This window comes from Ictalurus punctatus, chromosome 26 (genome assembly GCF_001660625.3).
Source record: "Ictalurus punctatus breed USDA103 chromosome 26, Coco_2.0, whole genome shotgun sequence".
In the NCBI taxonomy this organism is placed as follows: domain Eukaryota; kingdom Metazoa; phylum Chordata; class Actinopteri; order Siluriformes; family Ictaluridae; genus Ictalurus; species Ictalurus punctatus.
The window spans coordinates 20422122-20438118 of NC_030441.2; the positions used below are offsets into that span (position 1 = coordinate 20422122).

General features: G+C 42.6%; 1 protein-coding gene across 1 annotated transcript in view; it reads right to left on the reverse strand.

Moving 5' to 3' along the window:
- The window catches only part of zmp:0000001082 (integrin alpha-D), a 46602-nt gene that overhangs the window by 10640 nt on the left and 19965 nt on the right, over positions 1-15997 (reverse strand). The window contains exons 11-25 of the mRNA XM_017457768.3: positions 13766-13886; positions 13478-13620; positions 12750-12896; positions 12329-12526; positions 11112-11242; positions 10286-10440; positions 8349-8515; positions 7835-7957; positions 7406-7473; positions 7007-7148; positions 3831-3932; positions 3385-3464; positions 3214-3294; positions 1806-1884; positions 398-508 (exon numbers count right to left, since the gene is read on the reverse strand). Coding sequence (XP_017313257.1) covers positions 398-508; positions 1806-1884; positions 3214-3294; positions 3385-3464; positions 3831-3932; positions 7007-7148; positions 7406-7473; positions 7835-7957; positions 8349-8515; positions 10286-10440; positions 11112-11242; positions 12329-12526; positions 12750-12896; positions 13478-13620; positions 13766-13886 — 1848 coding nt within the window. The remainder of the gene's footprint in view (positions 1-397; positions 509-1805; positions 1885-3213; positions 3295-3384; positions 3465-3830; positions 3933-7006; positions 7149-7405; positions 7474-7834; positions 7958-8348; positions 8516-10285; positions 10441-11111; positions 11243-12328; positions 12527-12749; positions 12897-13477; positions 13621-13765; positions 13887-15997) is intronic.

Here is a 15997-nt window from a genome sequence, read left to right on the forward strand (position 1 = left end):
GCCACTGTTGGTCCCTTAAGCAGAGACCTTAACCCTCTCTGCTCCAGGGGGCGCTGTATCATGTCTGACCCCAACCTCCTAACATGCTGGGATATGCGTAAAAGAATTTCACTGTGCTGTGATGTATATGTGACCAGTAAAGGCTTCTTCATATAAATAAATAAATAAATAAATAAATATAAATATGTTTTGTCTTTTAGAAAGACATTCTGCGCATCGAGAGCAGGTGGTACTGAACTCATACACCCTTAATCACACCCCCCATCACAATCAGTCTCATTTTTATTTTTCAATATTTATAGATTTCATTATAATCTACACTGCTAGAGCATTAACAGTGGAGTTATTCCAGTCAGAAACATCATCATCATTTCTTATCATTAAAATAAATACACACCCGTGACACGTTGATGGTGGGATTGTGCAGATCATGTAAGTGTACACCAGTCTGAGACGGCATACAGAAGCTTACCGCTACCGGCAGAGCTTTTAGCCCCAGATTTCTCACCTTCACACACACACACACACACACACACACACACACACACACACACACACACACACAGGAGATTGAAAATGATAACAGAATCAAAAACAAACATCTGAAGAATATAGGTTAGTTATAACAGAGCATGCCATAGTCAGGGAGTGCTGCAGTTGTTTTCAGACTGCTATGGAGTTTGTAGAACATAGATGAGCTCGCGGTGCAACATGAACAGAAGGAGCATGTAGGATTGAAAAAGGCCACAAGATTATGGGATGCTCAGCCATGGACGCTTTTGTAGGCGTTCAATTTATCATTTATAATCAACCTGAGAGTTGTCGCGACGGACCGACAGCCGGCGCACATAATAAGAAAGTCGCTCCTTCCCCAACTGCCGCACCGGCACGAAGCGGACAGCCTCGTGCCAAACACACCGTCAGCCGGTAGGACCGTCACGGTAGGGCGGGACCGTTGGCGCTACACCGGCCGGCGATTGGGGAGTCCGTCCGGGAAATTCCACCACTCAGGCGATGGCGGAGGAGGATAAAAGGACGCGCTTCCGGCCGCGCGGGGAGAACGGCTAAGAGACAGACTCCGTGCGTGCCCTTCAGCAGCATATAGGCACGCCAACATTGAGCACGACGGTATCCCCTCTCAAATCTCTCTCTCTCTCTCTCTCTCTCTCTCTCTCTCTCTCTCTCTCTCTCTCTCCTTCTCTCTCTCTCTCTCTCTCTCTCTCCTTCTCTCCCCGAAGGTGCGAGCGCGGACGAGACCGCCGGGTGGTGAGATCGCGTTCAACAGTGGATGACGGCACGGGAGACCCACGCGCACGTCTCGGGAACCCCGACACGCCCTCGAGAAGGTCACAACGCCAGCCACACCCCCACGAAACCCCTCGCACTCACACGCCCTCACCTCCTCACGACAGACAATCCACACACGGACAAATAAAGCACTCATTTTGACTGCAACCTGTCTCTTGTGGGTCTGTGCTCCGCCCTCCCCCGGGCTAATTCCCCTACAGAGTGCACAGGAGGGTTGCGCAATCAGGAACAGGGTGTGTCTTCTGCCTAATTTCAATATTTGAATATTCATTAGATGTGTATTCCTCAATGATTGGCTATTTGGTAACCCACCAACAGAAGAAAGTAAAAAGTCTTTTTAATGGGCCATCATCACGTTATTTTTCACTTCCTCCTGTTATATGTGATGTGAGCAATCCTGGGGCATCATTCCCTTACATGTCCCGGATAACCTCTGTGTGTGTGTGTGTGTGCGAGCGTGTATGTGTGTGTGTGTGGGTATGTATGTATAAACTCACCTTATACACAAAACTTATCGTTTTTGGGCCTTTATCATTCAGAGAGAAATTCAGATACGTTACAGAAAGCTCAGGAACACTGAGAGAGAGAGAGAGAGAGAGAGAGAGAGAGAGAGAGAGAGAGAGAGAGAGAGAAATAAATCCATGTACTCAGGTGTGGAGAATAATTGGCAATAAAAGAACAGATTTCTTCCTCCAAAGACGTGGAATTAGACAGAACTGCAGTTTGAGTCCAACCCTGTTCAACATATACATCAATGAGTTACCAGTGTTACTGGAACAATCCTCAACACCTGGACTCACTTCATATAAACACCTGGACTCACTTTATATAAACACCTGGCCTCACTTTATATAAACACCTGGACTCACTTCATATAAACACCTGGACTCACTTTATATAAACACCTGGACTCACTTTATATAAACACCTGGCCTCACTTTATATAAACACCTGGACTCACTTTATATAAACACCTGGACTCACTTTATATAAACACCTGGACTCACTTTAAATAAACACCTGGACTCACTTTATATAAACACCTGGCTGCTAAATGTGTGAAAGTATTCTTCTTATTATTATTATTATTATTATTATTATTATTATTATTATTATTATGCCTATAGCTCTTTATGGATGTGAAGTGTGGGGCTCGGTCAGGACGACTTCTCTAGATGGGACAAACACCCCATAGAGTCCCTGCATGCAGAATTCTGTCCAAATGTTCTGAGAGCGCAGAGAAGAACTCCAACTAACACACGCAGAGCTGAATTAGGCAGATATCCTTATTTCTAAATATTCAAAAAACATCTCTTCCATTCTGAACTCATCTTAAATCAAGCTCCTCTAATACACTTCAAAACGAAGCCCTTAAAACCCGAGAGCTCTGAAACTCGTCCCCTCTGTCAGCTGTCCCTGAACCTCACAAACCCTCCATCATCTAACACTCAGTTTCAGACCAGCTCCACTAAACTAAACCAGATTAAACTACACCAGATTAAACTAAACCAGATTAAACTACACCAGATTAAACTAAACCAGATTAAACTACACCAGATCATAAAAAGCAGTAAACATGCACATCTGCACCACTGGGAAAGTAAAAGTAGAATGAAAGTAGCATTTATTTATTTATTTATTTATTTATTAATTATTGTTGTTGTTGTCTGTAATAAAATATATATATATATATATATATATATATATATATATATATATATATATATATATATATATATATATATATTCTAGTTTCTTATCTATATTGATATTTTGGCAATATTATACATAAACAATCATGCAAATAAAGTACATTGAAATTGGAAAAATTGGAAACTGGAGAGAGAGAGAGAGAGAAGTGTGTGTGTGTGTGTGTGTGTGTGTGTGTGTGTAGAGATTACTCACGGGCTGATGGCCACATCTACACTGAACTGAACAGGCAGAGTCTTCGTCACTGTGGTGGTACTTGTATTTCCATTATTATCACTGTAAACCACAACCAACAGCTCAATACACTCTCACTCTGAGATCTGTGTGTGTGTGTGTGTGTGTGTGTGTGTGTGTGTGTGTGTTTACCTGCTGGCCACAAGTGTCATCTGCATGCTGTCATTCCAGCTGTAAAAGCGAGAGATGCGGAACACGCCCTCAAACACGGCCTACAACACACACATTATAATGTCTTATAGTATTCTGTGAGTGGTTCTGTGGATTCCAGGTTCTCTCTCTCTCTCTCTCTCTCTCTCTCTCTCTCACACACACACACACACACACACACACACACACACTCTTCTGTAGGTTCAACAGTCTCAGAGTGTGTTGTGTTCTGCTGAGTGAGTGTGTAGTGTGTACTGTAGTGTGTGTGTTCTGAGTGAGTGTGTAGGGTGTACTGTAGTGTGTGTGTTCTGAGTGAGTGTGTAGTGTGTACGGTATTGTGTGTGTTCTGTGTGAGTGTGTAGTGTGTACTGTAGTGTGTGTGTTCTGAGTTAGTGTGTAGTGTGTAGTGTAGTGTGTGTTGCTCTTACACGTGTGCCTCTGCGATAAACCGGTAAACTGATACTGCAGGTGGTTTTATTCAGCGCTCCGTCATCACGATCTCCACAACTGCTCAGAGTCCTTCTGTTCGCCTGGACCAATCACAATCAGAGTCAGAGTCACAATCAGAGACACAATCACAATCCGAGTCAGAGTCACAATCAGAGTCACAATCAGAGACACAATCACAATCAGTCACAATCACAGAGTCACAATCACAATCAGAGTCAGAGTCACAATCAGAGTCACAATCAGAATCAGAGTTAGAATCAGTCAGAATCACAATCAGAGTCAGTGTCACAATCAGAATCAGTCAGCATCTCAATCAGAGTCAGTCTTAATCAGAGTCTCAGTCACAATCAGTCAAAATCAGAGTCAGTGTCACAATCAGAATCAGTCAGCATCTCAATCAGAGTCAGAGTCTTAATCAGAGTCTCAGTCACAGAGTCAAAATCAGTCAGAATCACAATCAGTCACAATCAGAGTCACAATCAGAATCACAATCAAAATCAGAGGCAGAATCAGAGTCAGAATCACAATCAGAGTCACAGAGTCACAATCTGAGTCAGAGTCACAATCAGAGTCACAATCAGAGTCAGAGTCACAATCTGAGTCAGAGTCACAATCAGAGTCACAGAGTCACAATCTGAGTCAGAGTCACAATCACAATTAGAGTCAAAATCAGAGTCACAATCACGATCAGAGTCCCAATCAGAGTCAGCGTCACAATCAGAGTCACAATCACAATTAGTATCATAATCACAATCAGTCACAATCAGTCAAAATCAGAGTCACAATCAGTCACAATCAGAGTCAGAGTCACAATCAGAGCCACGATCAGTCACAATCCGAATCACAGTTACAATTCCAATCACGATCAGAGTTAGATTCCCAATCAGTCACAATCACAGTCCCAACCAGAGTCAGAGTCACAATCCCAATCAGAGTCATAGTCACAATCGGAGTCAGAGTCACAATCACAGAGTCACAATCAGGGACACAATCAGAGTCACAATCACAGTGTCACAATCAGAGTCAGTGTCACAATCAGAATCAGTCAGCATCTCAATCAGAGTCAGAGTCTTAATCAGAGTCTCAGTAACAATCAGAGTCAAAATCAGAGTCAGAATCACAGTCACAATCTGAATCAAAGTCACAGAGTCAGAGTTACAATCAGAGTCACAATCAGAGTCAGTCTTAATCAGAGTCTCAGTAACAATCAGAGTCAAAATCAGAGTCAGAATCACAGTCACAATCTGAATCAGAGTCACAGAGTCAGAGTTACAATCAGAGTCACAGTCACAATCAGAGTCACAATCACAATCCGTTACAATCAGAATGAGAGTCGGAGTCACAATCACAATCAGAGTCATAGTCACAATCCGAGTCAGAGTCACAATCAGAGTCAGTGTCACAATCAGAGTCACAATCACAATCAGAGTCATAGTCACACTCAGAGTCAGAGTCATAATCACAATCAGAGACAGAAACACAATCAGAGTCAGAAACACAGAGTCACACTCAGAATGAGAGTCAGAGTCACAATCACAATCAGAGTCACAATCAGAGTCACAATCCCGATCAGAGTCATAGTCACAATCAGAGTCACAATCAGAATCAGAGTCACAATCAGAGTCACAATTACAATCAGAGACAGAAACACAGAGTCAGAAACACAATCAGAGTAACAATCACAATCAGAGTCACCATAAGAGTCAGAGTCAAGAGTCAGAGTCAGAGTCTCAATCAGAGTCACACAGAGTCCCAGTCACAGAGTCACAATCAGAATCAGAGTCACAATCAGAGTCACACTCAGAATCAGAGTCAGAGTCACAATCAGAGTTATAATCACAATTAGAATCATAATCACAATCAGAGTCAAAATCAGAGTCACAATCAGTCAGAATCAGAGTCACAATCAGAGACACAATCACAATCAGAGTCACAATCACAGAGTCACAATCACAGTCACAATCAGAGTCAGAATCACAATCAGAGTCAGTGTCAAAATCAGAATCAGTCAGCATCTCAGTCAGAGTCTTAATCAGAGTCTCAGTCACAATCAGAGTCAAAATCAGAGTCAGAGTCACAATCTGAATCAGAGTCACAGAGTCAGGGTCACAATCAGTCACAATCAGAGTCACAGAGTCACAATCTGAGTCAGAGTCACAATCAGAGTCACAATCACAATTAGAGTCAAAATCAGAGTCACAATCATGATCAGAGTCAGCGTCACAATCAGAGTCACAATCCGAATCAGAGTTACAATTACAATCACAATCACGATCAGAGTTAGAGTCAAAATCAGTCACAATCACAGTCCCAACCAGAGTCAGAGTCACAATCAGAGTCACAATCCCAATCAGAGTCATAGGCACAATCCGAGTCAGAGTCACAATCAGAATCAGAGTCACAATCAGGGACACAATCACAATCAGAGTCACAATCACAGAGTCAGTGTCACAATCAGAATCAGTCAGCATCTCAATCAGAGTCAGAGTCTTAATCAGAGTCTCAGTAACAATCAGAGTCAAAATCAGAGTCAAAATCAGAGTCAGAATCACAGTCGCAATCTGAATCAGAGTCACAGAGTCAGAGTTACAATCAGAGTCTCAATCAGAGTCAGAGTCACAATCAGAGTCAAAATCAAAGTCACAATCACGATCAGAATCAGCGTCACAAACAAGATTCACAATTAGAATCATAATCACAATCAGAGTCACAATCAGAGCCAGAGTCAAAATCAGCCACAATCACAATCAGAGTCACAATCAGAGTCAGAGTCACAATCACAATTAGAATCATAATCACAATCAGAATCAAAATCAGAGTCACAATCAGAGTCAGAATCACAATCCAAATCAGAGTTACAATCACGATCAGAGTCACAATCAGAATCAGAGTCATAATCACAATCAGAGTCACAATCACAATCAGAGTCATAATCACAATCAGAGTCACAATCACAATCAGAGTCACAGAGTCAGTGTCACAATCAGAGTCAGAGTCACAATCACGATCAGAGTTAGAGTCCCAATCATAGTCACAATCACAGTCCCAACCAGAGTCACAATCACAATCAGAGTCACAATCTGAATCAGAATTAGGTAATTTTATGAGTTTGATAAATAGAGTGATAAATAAAGTGGGTAAACGAGTGCTGTACCTCAATGGTCTTGAACATTGAGAGTGATAATCCAGGAGGGTAGAGCAGAACCACGCTGGTGTTGAACGAGTCGTCTCCTTTATTCAGTAGAGTCACATGGATGATAAAAGACGCCTGGTCCACCACCAGCAATGTATTGTTCCTAAATACACACACACACACACACACAAACACACACAGTTACACTTGATATAAGCTTGCAGTGCATCATGGAGAATGTACACACTTCCATACACTCTGGGAGTAACACTATACAAACACATAACCACCAAGAAATGACTAGAACAGATTGTGTGTGTGACAGCATTTGGGACGAACTTTAAAATGGCAGACGTTTTAATTCCAATACAGAAATTACATTTAGCAGAAATGCAGAAATGTGAAGATTTGGATTCTTACAGGAAGTTAAAGTCCAGCTGCAGGTCTGATACACAGCTCGTGTTTTTGCAGTTAATTTGAAAGGGAACCTGGAAACACACACACACACACACACACAACAGAAATCTACATTAATTATTACATTTCAATAAAGATCAGTTAAAATTTGATTTTCATTTTTAAAATATTACTGTAACCTCCTAACTACATAGATAAATATAGTACCTCAGCCAATCAGCTCACAGATAGACTCTAATTCAGCCAATCAGCACACACAAACTTTGATTCAGCCAATCAGCTCACAGATAGACTCTGATTCAGCCAATCAGCTCCGAGATAGACTCTGATTCAGCCAATCAGCTCACAGATAGACTGTAATTCAGCCAATCAGCTCACAGATAGACTGTAATTCAGCCAATCAGCTCCCAGTGTGACAGTGGTGTGACTCACCTCTACTTGAGCCGTGGTCTTGCAGTCGATGTTCAGTATGGAGTTGGAGCTCTTGGGCTGATGATCAGACTGGTTGAACTGGAGTCGGAATAACACCGGAGACACGGTGTCCTTCACACAGCTCTGAAACACAGAGACACAGGGAAAAGATTACTTTCCTAACATCTTCATCATGATTATTTATAATTCACTTCAATGTTTAAATCAACATGAGGAATTTGGTTTTCTCACATTGTAACAGGCAACAAATAAAAACTGTAGAGATTTAAAATGTTCCTAAACTAGTTATGACCCTCAGTGTCTGGCTTTACGTTCAGCCTTTCATTGTGGAAATTATTTTAACTGTAATTCCTTTTTTGTATAAACACATTAAATAAAGAATTTGTGAAGAGACATGAACACAGATGTATAATTATGACTTCAGATGATGGTGTGACAGAGTGACAGGAAGACATCGTATTCCATCAGCACAATTTAATCCCAGTCCTCCGTGTCATAAAGAGATGGAACATACGTGCATAAAGACTGTGTGGCTGTAACAGGAAAACTCAGAGTCCAGCAGCACAGACGTCACCAGACTCCTGGACGTCTTATCATCTGCACTGAAAAACGCCCGACTGTCCTTTCTCACAACGTCAGCTTTGAGCTCCAACGTCACGTTCAGACCACTCTTCACTGCCCCTGAGAGGAAGAGAGGGTAGATACAAATACAGTAGATACAAATAGAGCTAATGGCACTGTGTTACACCCCTAGTGTATACTGTGTGTAGTGTGCATATTCTGTGTGTGTATCTGAGTGTTCGTGGTGTGTATCCGAGTGTTTGTGGTGTGTATCTGTGTGTTCGTGGTGTGTATCCGAGTGTTTGTGGTGTGTATCTGAGTGTTTGTTGTGTGTATCCGAGTGTTTGTGGTGTGTATCCGAGTGTTTGTGGTGTGTATCTGAGTGTTTGTGGTGTGTATCTGAGTGTTTGTGGTGTGTATCCGAGTGTTTGTTGTGTGTATCTGAGTGTTTGTGGTGTGTATCTGAGTGTTTATTGTGTGTACCTGAGTGTTTGTGGTGTGTATCTGTGTGTTTGTGGTGTGTATCTGTGTGTTTGTTGTGTGTATCTGAGTGTTTGTTGGGTATATGCTGAGTGTTTGTGATGTGTATCTGAGTGTTTGTGGTGTGTATCTGAGTGTTTGTGGTGTGTATCTGAGTGTTTGTGGTGTGTATCTGTGTGTTTGTTGGGTATATGCTGAGTGTTTGTTGTGTGTACCTGAGTGTTTGTTGTGTGTATCCCATTGTTTGTTGTGTGTACCTGAGTGTTTGTTGTGTGTACCTGAGTGTTCGTGGTGTGTATCCGATTGTTTGTTGTGTGTACCCGATTGTTTGTTGTGTGTACCCGATTGTTTGTTGTGTGTATCTGAGTGTTTGTTGGGTATATACCGATTGTTTGTTGTGTGTATCCGAGTGTTTGTTGTGTGTATCTGTGTGTTTGTTGTGTGTACCTGAGTGTTTGTTGGGTATATGCTGAGTGTTTGTTGTGTGCATCTGTGTGTTTGTTGTGTGTACCTGAGTGTTTGTTGGGTGTATCCGAGTGTTTGTGGTGTGTATCTGAGTGTTTGTTGGGTATATGCTGAGTGTTTGTTGTGTGTATCAGAGTGTTTGTTGTGTGTACCTGAGTGTTTGTTGTGTGTATCTGAGTGTTTGTTGTGTGTATCCGAGTGTTTGTATTTGAGTGTTTGTTGTGTGTACCTGAGTGTTTGTTGTGTGTATCTGAGTGTTTGTTGGGTATATGCTGAGTGTTTGTTGTGTGTATCCGAGTGTTTGTATCTGAGTGTTTGTTGTGTGTACCTGAGTGTTTGTTGTGTGTACCTGAGTGTTTGTTGTGTGTACCTGAGTGTTTGTTGTGTGTACCTGAGTGTTTGTTGTGTGTATCTGAGTGTTTGTTGTGTGTATCCGAGTGTTTGTGGTGTGTACCTGAGTGTTTGTTGTGTGTATCCGAGTGTTTGTGGTGTGTATCCGAGTGTTTGTGGTGTGTATCTGAGTGTTTGTGGTGTGTATCTGAGTGTTTGTTGTGTGTATCCGAGTGTTTGTATCTGAGTGTTTGTTGTGTGTACCTGAGTGTTTGTTTGTTGGGTATATGCTGAGTGTTTGTTGTGTGTATCCGAGTGTTTGTATCTGTGTGTTTGTTGTGTGTACCTGAGTGTTTGTTGTGTGTATCCGTTTGTGGTGTGTATCTGAGTGTTTGTGGTGTGTACCTGAGTGTTTGTGGTGTGTATCCGTTTGTGGTGTGTATCTGAGTGTTTGTTGTGTGTACCTGAGTGTTTGTTGTGTGTACCTGAGTGTTTGTTGTGTGTATCCGAGTGTTTGTTGTGTGTACCTGAGTGTTTGTTGTCTGTATCCGAGTGTTTGTGGTGTGTACCTGTGCTCTGAGTTAGCATGTGTACCTGTGTTGCAGGTGATCATACCTTTGCTGTTGGTGTTCTCTGCCATACTGAAGCAGATGCTGAGAGTAATGATGGGAAATGAATTTTCTGAGTTGCCGAGGCAGTCGAAGTGGGTCAGGTTGATTTCAGAAGGAGAGAAACTGAGCTTCGCTGAGACGGACACAACCGGCCGAGTTCTGAGAGAACCAGTTACATCAGTTAGTCCAAAATTTACATCAATATTTACATGAGGACAGTTCCTTGTATTCAGAGTCGGGTCACGCAGCTGCTTAAGTGGATTTTCTAGCTCAATGTGTCAGATTATTAAAATCACCTGCATGTACTTCATGCCTCCATCTTAATACTGCTCCTCACTCGTGTCGATATCACTCAAGAGAAATGCACTTAAGTTCAGATCAGAATCACACAGAACTGAGAAACTCCGCCCCCCACGTTGTTATGGCAACGCTAGACTACACTTCCCAGAAAACAGTACGGGTTACGAACATGGCCACCGAGAGCTACAACAGCCAGACTTTCTCACGCTCCCACTCACCTGATTACTGATTCCACACACACCTGCACTCAATGACCTTCACAGCAACCTCACAGTAAATAAGGACATCCAGTTCACTCTCATTGCTAGGAATACGCCCTGTGTCTCTCCTACCAGTCTATTCCAAACCGTTGGTCCATGGTTTGTTTACTCTGTCTGCACATCGCCTGACCCTTGCCTGTTCACTGACCACGGGTTTTGGATTACTTCTTTGTTTGCCTGGATCATTTAAGTCTATGAGTAGCTGTACTAGACTCAACTCTAAATATAGAGATTTGTGTTTAAAAATATTCAATTATGAGTTTTTCATACTTCAAGAGTACAACGGTCCCTTGTGCTCCAACAGCGATGTCCATCAGACCATCCTGTCCCATGTCCATCACACCGTCGATCGCCAAACCGAAATGTTGAAGCTCCTTAGAGATGGAACTTGCCACAATTCTCTATACACACACACACACACACACACACACACACACACACACACACACACACACACAAAAATATGCTCTTTATGACTGTAGGTACTGCATCCTGTGTGTCTGTGTTTGGAGTTGTACCTGGCTGTACTGGGGGCAGATGTGTAGAGTTGTACCTGGCTGTACTGGGGGCAGATGTGTAGAGTTGTACCTGTCTGTACTGGGGCAGATGTTTGGAGTTGTACCTGTCTGTACTGGGGCAGATGTTTGAAGTTGTACCTGTCTGTACTGGGGCAGATGTTTGAAGTTGTACCTGTCTGTACTGGGGCAGATGTGTAGAGTTGTACCTGTCTGTACTGGGGGCAGATGTGTAGAGTTGTACCTGTCTGTACTTGGGGCAGAAGTTTGGAGTTGTACTTGTCTGTACTGGGGCAGATGTTTGAAGTTGTACCTGTCTGTACCAGGGCAGATGTGTAGAGTTGTACCTGTCTGTACTGGGGCAGATGTTTATAGTTGTACCTGTCTGTACTGGGGCAGATGTTTGGAGTTGTACCTGTCTGTACTGGGGCAGATGTTTGGAGTTGTACCTGTCTGTACTGGGGCAGATGTTTATAGTTGTACTTGTCTGTACTGGGGCAGATGTTTATAGTTGTACCTGTCTGTACTGGGGCAGATGTTTGGAGTTGTACCTGGCTGTACTGGGGGCAGATGTGTAGAGTTGTACCTGTCTGTACTGGGGGCAGATGTTTGGAGTTGTACCTGTCTGTACTGGGGGCAGATGTTTTAGAGTTGTACCTGTCTGTACTGGGGGCAGATGTTTTAGAGTTGTACCTGTCTGTACTGGGGGCGGATGTTTAGAGTTGTACCTGTCTGTACTGGGGGCAGATGTGTAGAGTTGTACCTGGCTGTACTGGGGGCGGATTTTTGAGTTGTACCTGTCTGTACTGGGGGCAGATGTTTGGAGTTGTACCTGGCTGTACTGGGGGCGGATGTTTAGAGTTGTACCTGGCTGTACTGGGGGCGGATGTTTAGAGTTGTACCTGGCTGTACTGGGGGCGGATGTTTAGAGTTGTACCTGTCTGTACTGGGGGGAGATGTTTAGAGCTGTACCTGGCTGTACTGGGGGCGGATACCGTGTTCACGGTTGCCGAGGTAAATGTAAATGGCTCCTTTCTGATTGTCTTCCAGTGGAGCTCCAACAGCTAAATCCTGCAGCTGGTCTCCATTCAGATCTGCTACAGCAGCTAGAGTCATCCCAAACCGACCCTGAGTTGATTCAAACACCTCCAACTCCTTCTCCAACTTCAGCTACACACACACACACACACACACACACATACACACACACACACACACACACACACACACACACACACACACACACAGAGTTTTAATTAGCTGCCATATCATTGTATATACAGTACGCTGCTGCCTCATGGAATTATACTACTTCAGTATCACACAGTGATGTCCTGTAGTGTGTGTGTGTGTGTGTGTGTGTGTGTGTGTGTGTGTGTGTGTGTGTGTGCACCTGTTGTGTGAGTCTGTAGATGTATACCCGTCCCTCTCTTGGAGGATGAGGTTTGTAATACAGCGGAGCTCCAACCACGAGGAAGTCAGTGTTGCTGTCTGAGTCCAGGTCTAACACACACACCGATCCTCCGAAATACGAGCCGATCTGCAGAGGCATTATTTAATAAATTATTACATTACAGATGTGTGTGTGCTGTGTTGTGATTTCATTACTACAGTGCACCTGCCATGTAGCTGTGTGAGGTTCATGTGATTAAACATTAGTTCTGCTGCTGTTGCTGCTGTGTATCTGCCGTGTTTCAGTGCACCTGCTGTGTAGCTGGGATGCAGGTTTCAGGTGTTTCTCAGTTTTGTGTTAATGATGGTGTTGAACATGACCTGGAGCCAGCTGGCCCTTTCACCATATTCACTTTAAATTATATCATATTTGTTCAACAGAAAAATCTGACCTCACTTCCTGTCTACAGCGGTGTTGTTTTACCACAATCTGAAATATCAGATCCAACTCCCAGTTTGTGTTCTCTGTTTAATGTTCAGAGTCCTGACAGTGTGGAGGAAACAAACCACAAACTCCTTCAGAACTGTGTACTTCTTGTTTAGGAGAGTGTTAAACATTCCAGATCTTTTAGTTCCTCAAAAGGATACAGAACCTAAAGGTGAAACAAGTTTAGAAACTAAACTTGGACTAAAGGTGAATAATGTGAACATGCTGAGGCTGTTTCTTACCTGTTCTCCAGAGACATTGCTCATGACTTCCCATGTGTGGTACATCTTCATAAACAGAATCACCTGACCCCTGTGATTAGATCTTGGTGCTCCAGAGAACACAAGAGAATCTCTACCTCTCCGTCCAACCACAACAGAGTAACCTGAACACAACACACACACACACACACACGGTTGTGGAAGCTCAGCTGCTGAGGTTCTGTGTTAGACTGCACTAACTACATGTACAGTACATGTCACTAACAGCTGAAAGAAACAGAGACATGTCCTTGTGGAACAAACACGTACCATTGTACGAGTCATTATTTAGGTTACTGTCTTTGATTTCCATCTCAGCTTCGGATCCTGAAACTTCATACAGATTTCCCTGCCAATTATTAGATCCAACCGCTCCCAGAATAAGAGTGTCCTGGAATACAGAATAAAGAAAGAGGTGGTTAAGTGTTGGTGTTCAGACAGATTTTAAGATTTTATTTGTATACACCTGTAACTCATTCCAGATCATTCAGACTCCATATAAAGTATATACTCTGTATCACTCGTAGCTAAATCTTGTTTGCATTTTCTGCCTCCATTTCTGAGCATCTTTTCCATTGGTGATCTCATAGTTGATCATAGTGTATGACCCCTGCACTTTTTTCCAGCGTGATGGTTTCCTCTTGTTGTTTTGTTCGCGTAGTATTGAGTTGTTGACTTAGACTCTGTGCCTGGATTTTTCCTATAACATTTTTAGATGAAAATCTCTGATTGAACTGCATTCATCTCAGCTTCTTGGTCCCTAGCCACCAACATGGAGATGGCAGGGCTTGTGTGTTACAGGACACTTGTTCAGTACCTGTCCCATACGGCCAAGAAAGAGAGAAGCTTCAGGATGGGAAAGTCATGTGGAACCAGCTCCATATGCCAGTGTGGCTACTGTCATTTCAGAGGTTTCTTTGTGCAAATGGTCAGTACTTATAGTAGATTTATAAACTGTGGCAGTAATTTGTTTAAGGTTAATGTGATCAGGAATGTGGGTCAGAGAGGCCACGTGAACTAAACTTGGTCATCTAAACTGTGTTTAACTAAAATATCCTCGGGGTATGTTTGGTATCAATCTAATCCATAAATATAATACAAGTTTTGGAAATAGCATTGTAACGGATCGTAGACTGGAGGCGGATGCAGGTGCAGATCAAAAGTCTTTATTAAACACTAAACTCAAAACCAAAGTAAACGCGGTCTACAATGAGATCATGCAAGGCATTCAAAGGGCCGACACAAATAATACGACCAATATAACTATATAAACTATAATACTGAGCGAAGTGCTCACTAACCAAGGCGTTTAAATAGAAAATCTAATCACAACCAAAACATGGACACCTGGGGCAAATTAAAGACACTTAAACTAAGTGCTCAAGCAGGAAGCGAGCGAACCAAAACAAAGTCACATGACTCGTCCGGAGCCGAGCCACTGTGCCATCTGCTGGCCGTGGCGTAACAAGCATGTACAATATATGGTTTTATATATTGCAATGTTGGTTTGTGTTTGTTACCTGAGAATACCTGTGCTCTGGAATGTTAATGGGATTTAAAGAACATCTTTCATATGAACTTATGGTGGAATCTGACAGCCATGCTCATGGAATAAATATCATTAGCCACCTGGTCTACACAGAAGACCTTTCGCTTTTGTTCCCACCAACTCATTCTCAGGAACCTAATTAACATACAGTTCACTAGGGTGAGCGACCCGGCTGGGGTCCATCCCGCTATAAAGTTCATAGTGTATCTTCCATTTGGTCATTGTTCACTTCAGAGAGCCTCAAGGATATAAAAAGGTATGCATCATACAATGTAGGGGCTTCACCATCAGTGAGATGCTTTACCATCACATCCAGATGCTTTTCCTTCAAGCCTCCTTTCATATATCGAGGAGGTAACTCTGGACTTTCCCAGCAGCCACTGCACCATATTACTGTCACATGACCACCTGCACCTGTATCACATTTTTTGTTTAACGAGCACTTATATATATGTATGTATAGCCACTGTTTGCACTGCTTCTTTGTCTCATGTAATTGTCTATCCTTGCTTTTGTCTGTGTGTCGGTGTTTAGTTTTGCCACAGTATTTAGCCTTGTTTTATTGCATCTTTGTTTTTTTGTCTGTTTGTTTATTAAATTTTTGAAATCTGCGATTGCTTCCGTATCCATCTTTGAACCGTGACACCTCCTATGCCCCCCAGCTCTGTGCATTAACTCTGTAGTTCTCTTTGTTTTTACTTCCTGTATATTGTGCATTTGTGTTTTGTAGAATAAAACCATTAATTCCTGTATCTCTCAATACTCAGTTGTTCTTCTCCAAGAAAGCATGGTTCATTAAAAGTGCATAACCTGTATGATTTATATAGTTATTATATGAAATCATGTATGAAATCCTCCTGCTGTGGCCACCTCCACCTCACCTGCTCCGCTGATGTCTTACTTTCTGCAGTGGTCACCCCTGCGTCTCCTCCTTCTGTGTGCTGTTCATCATC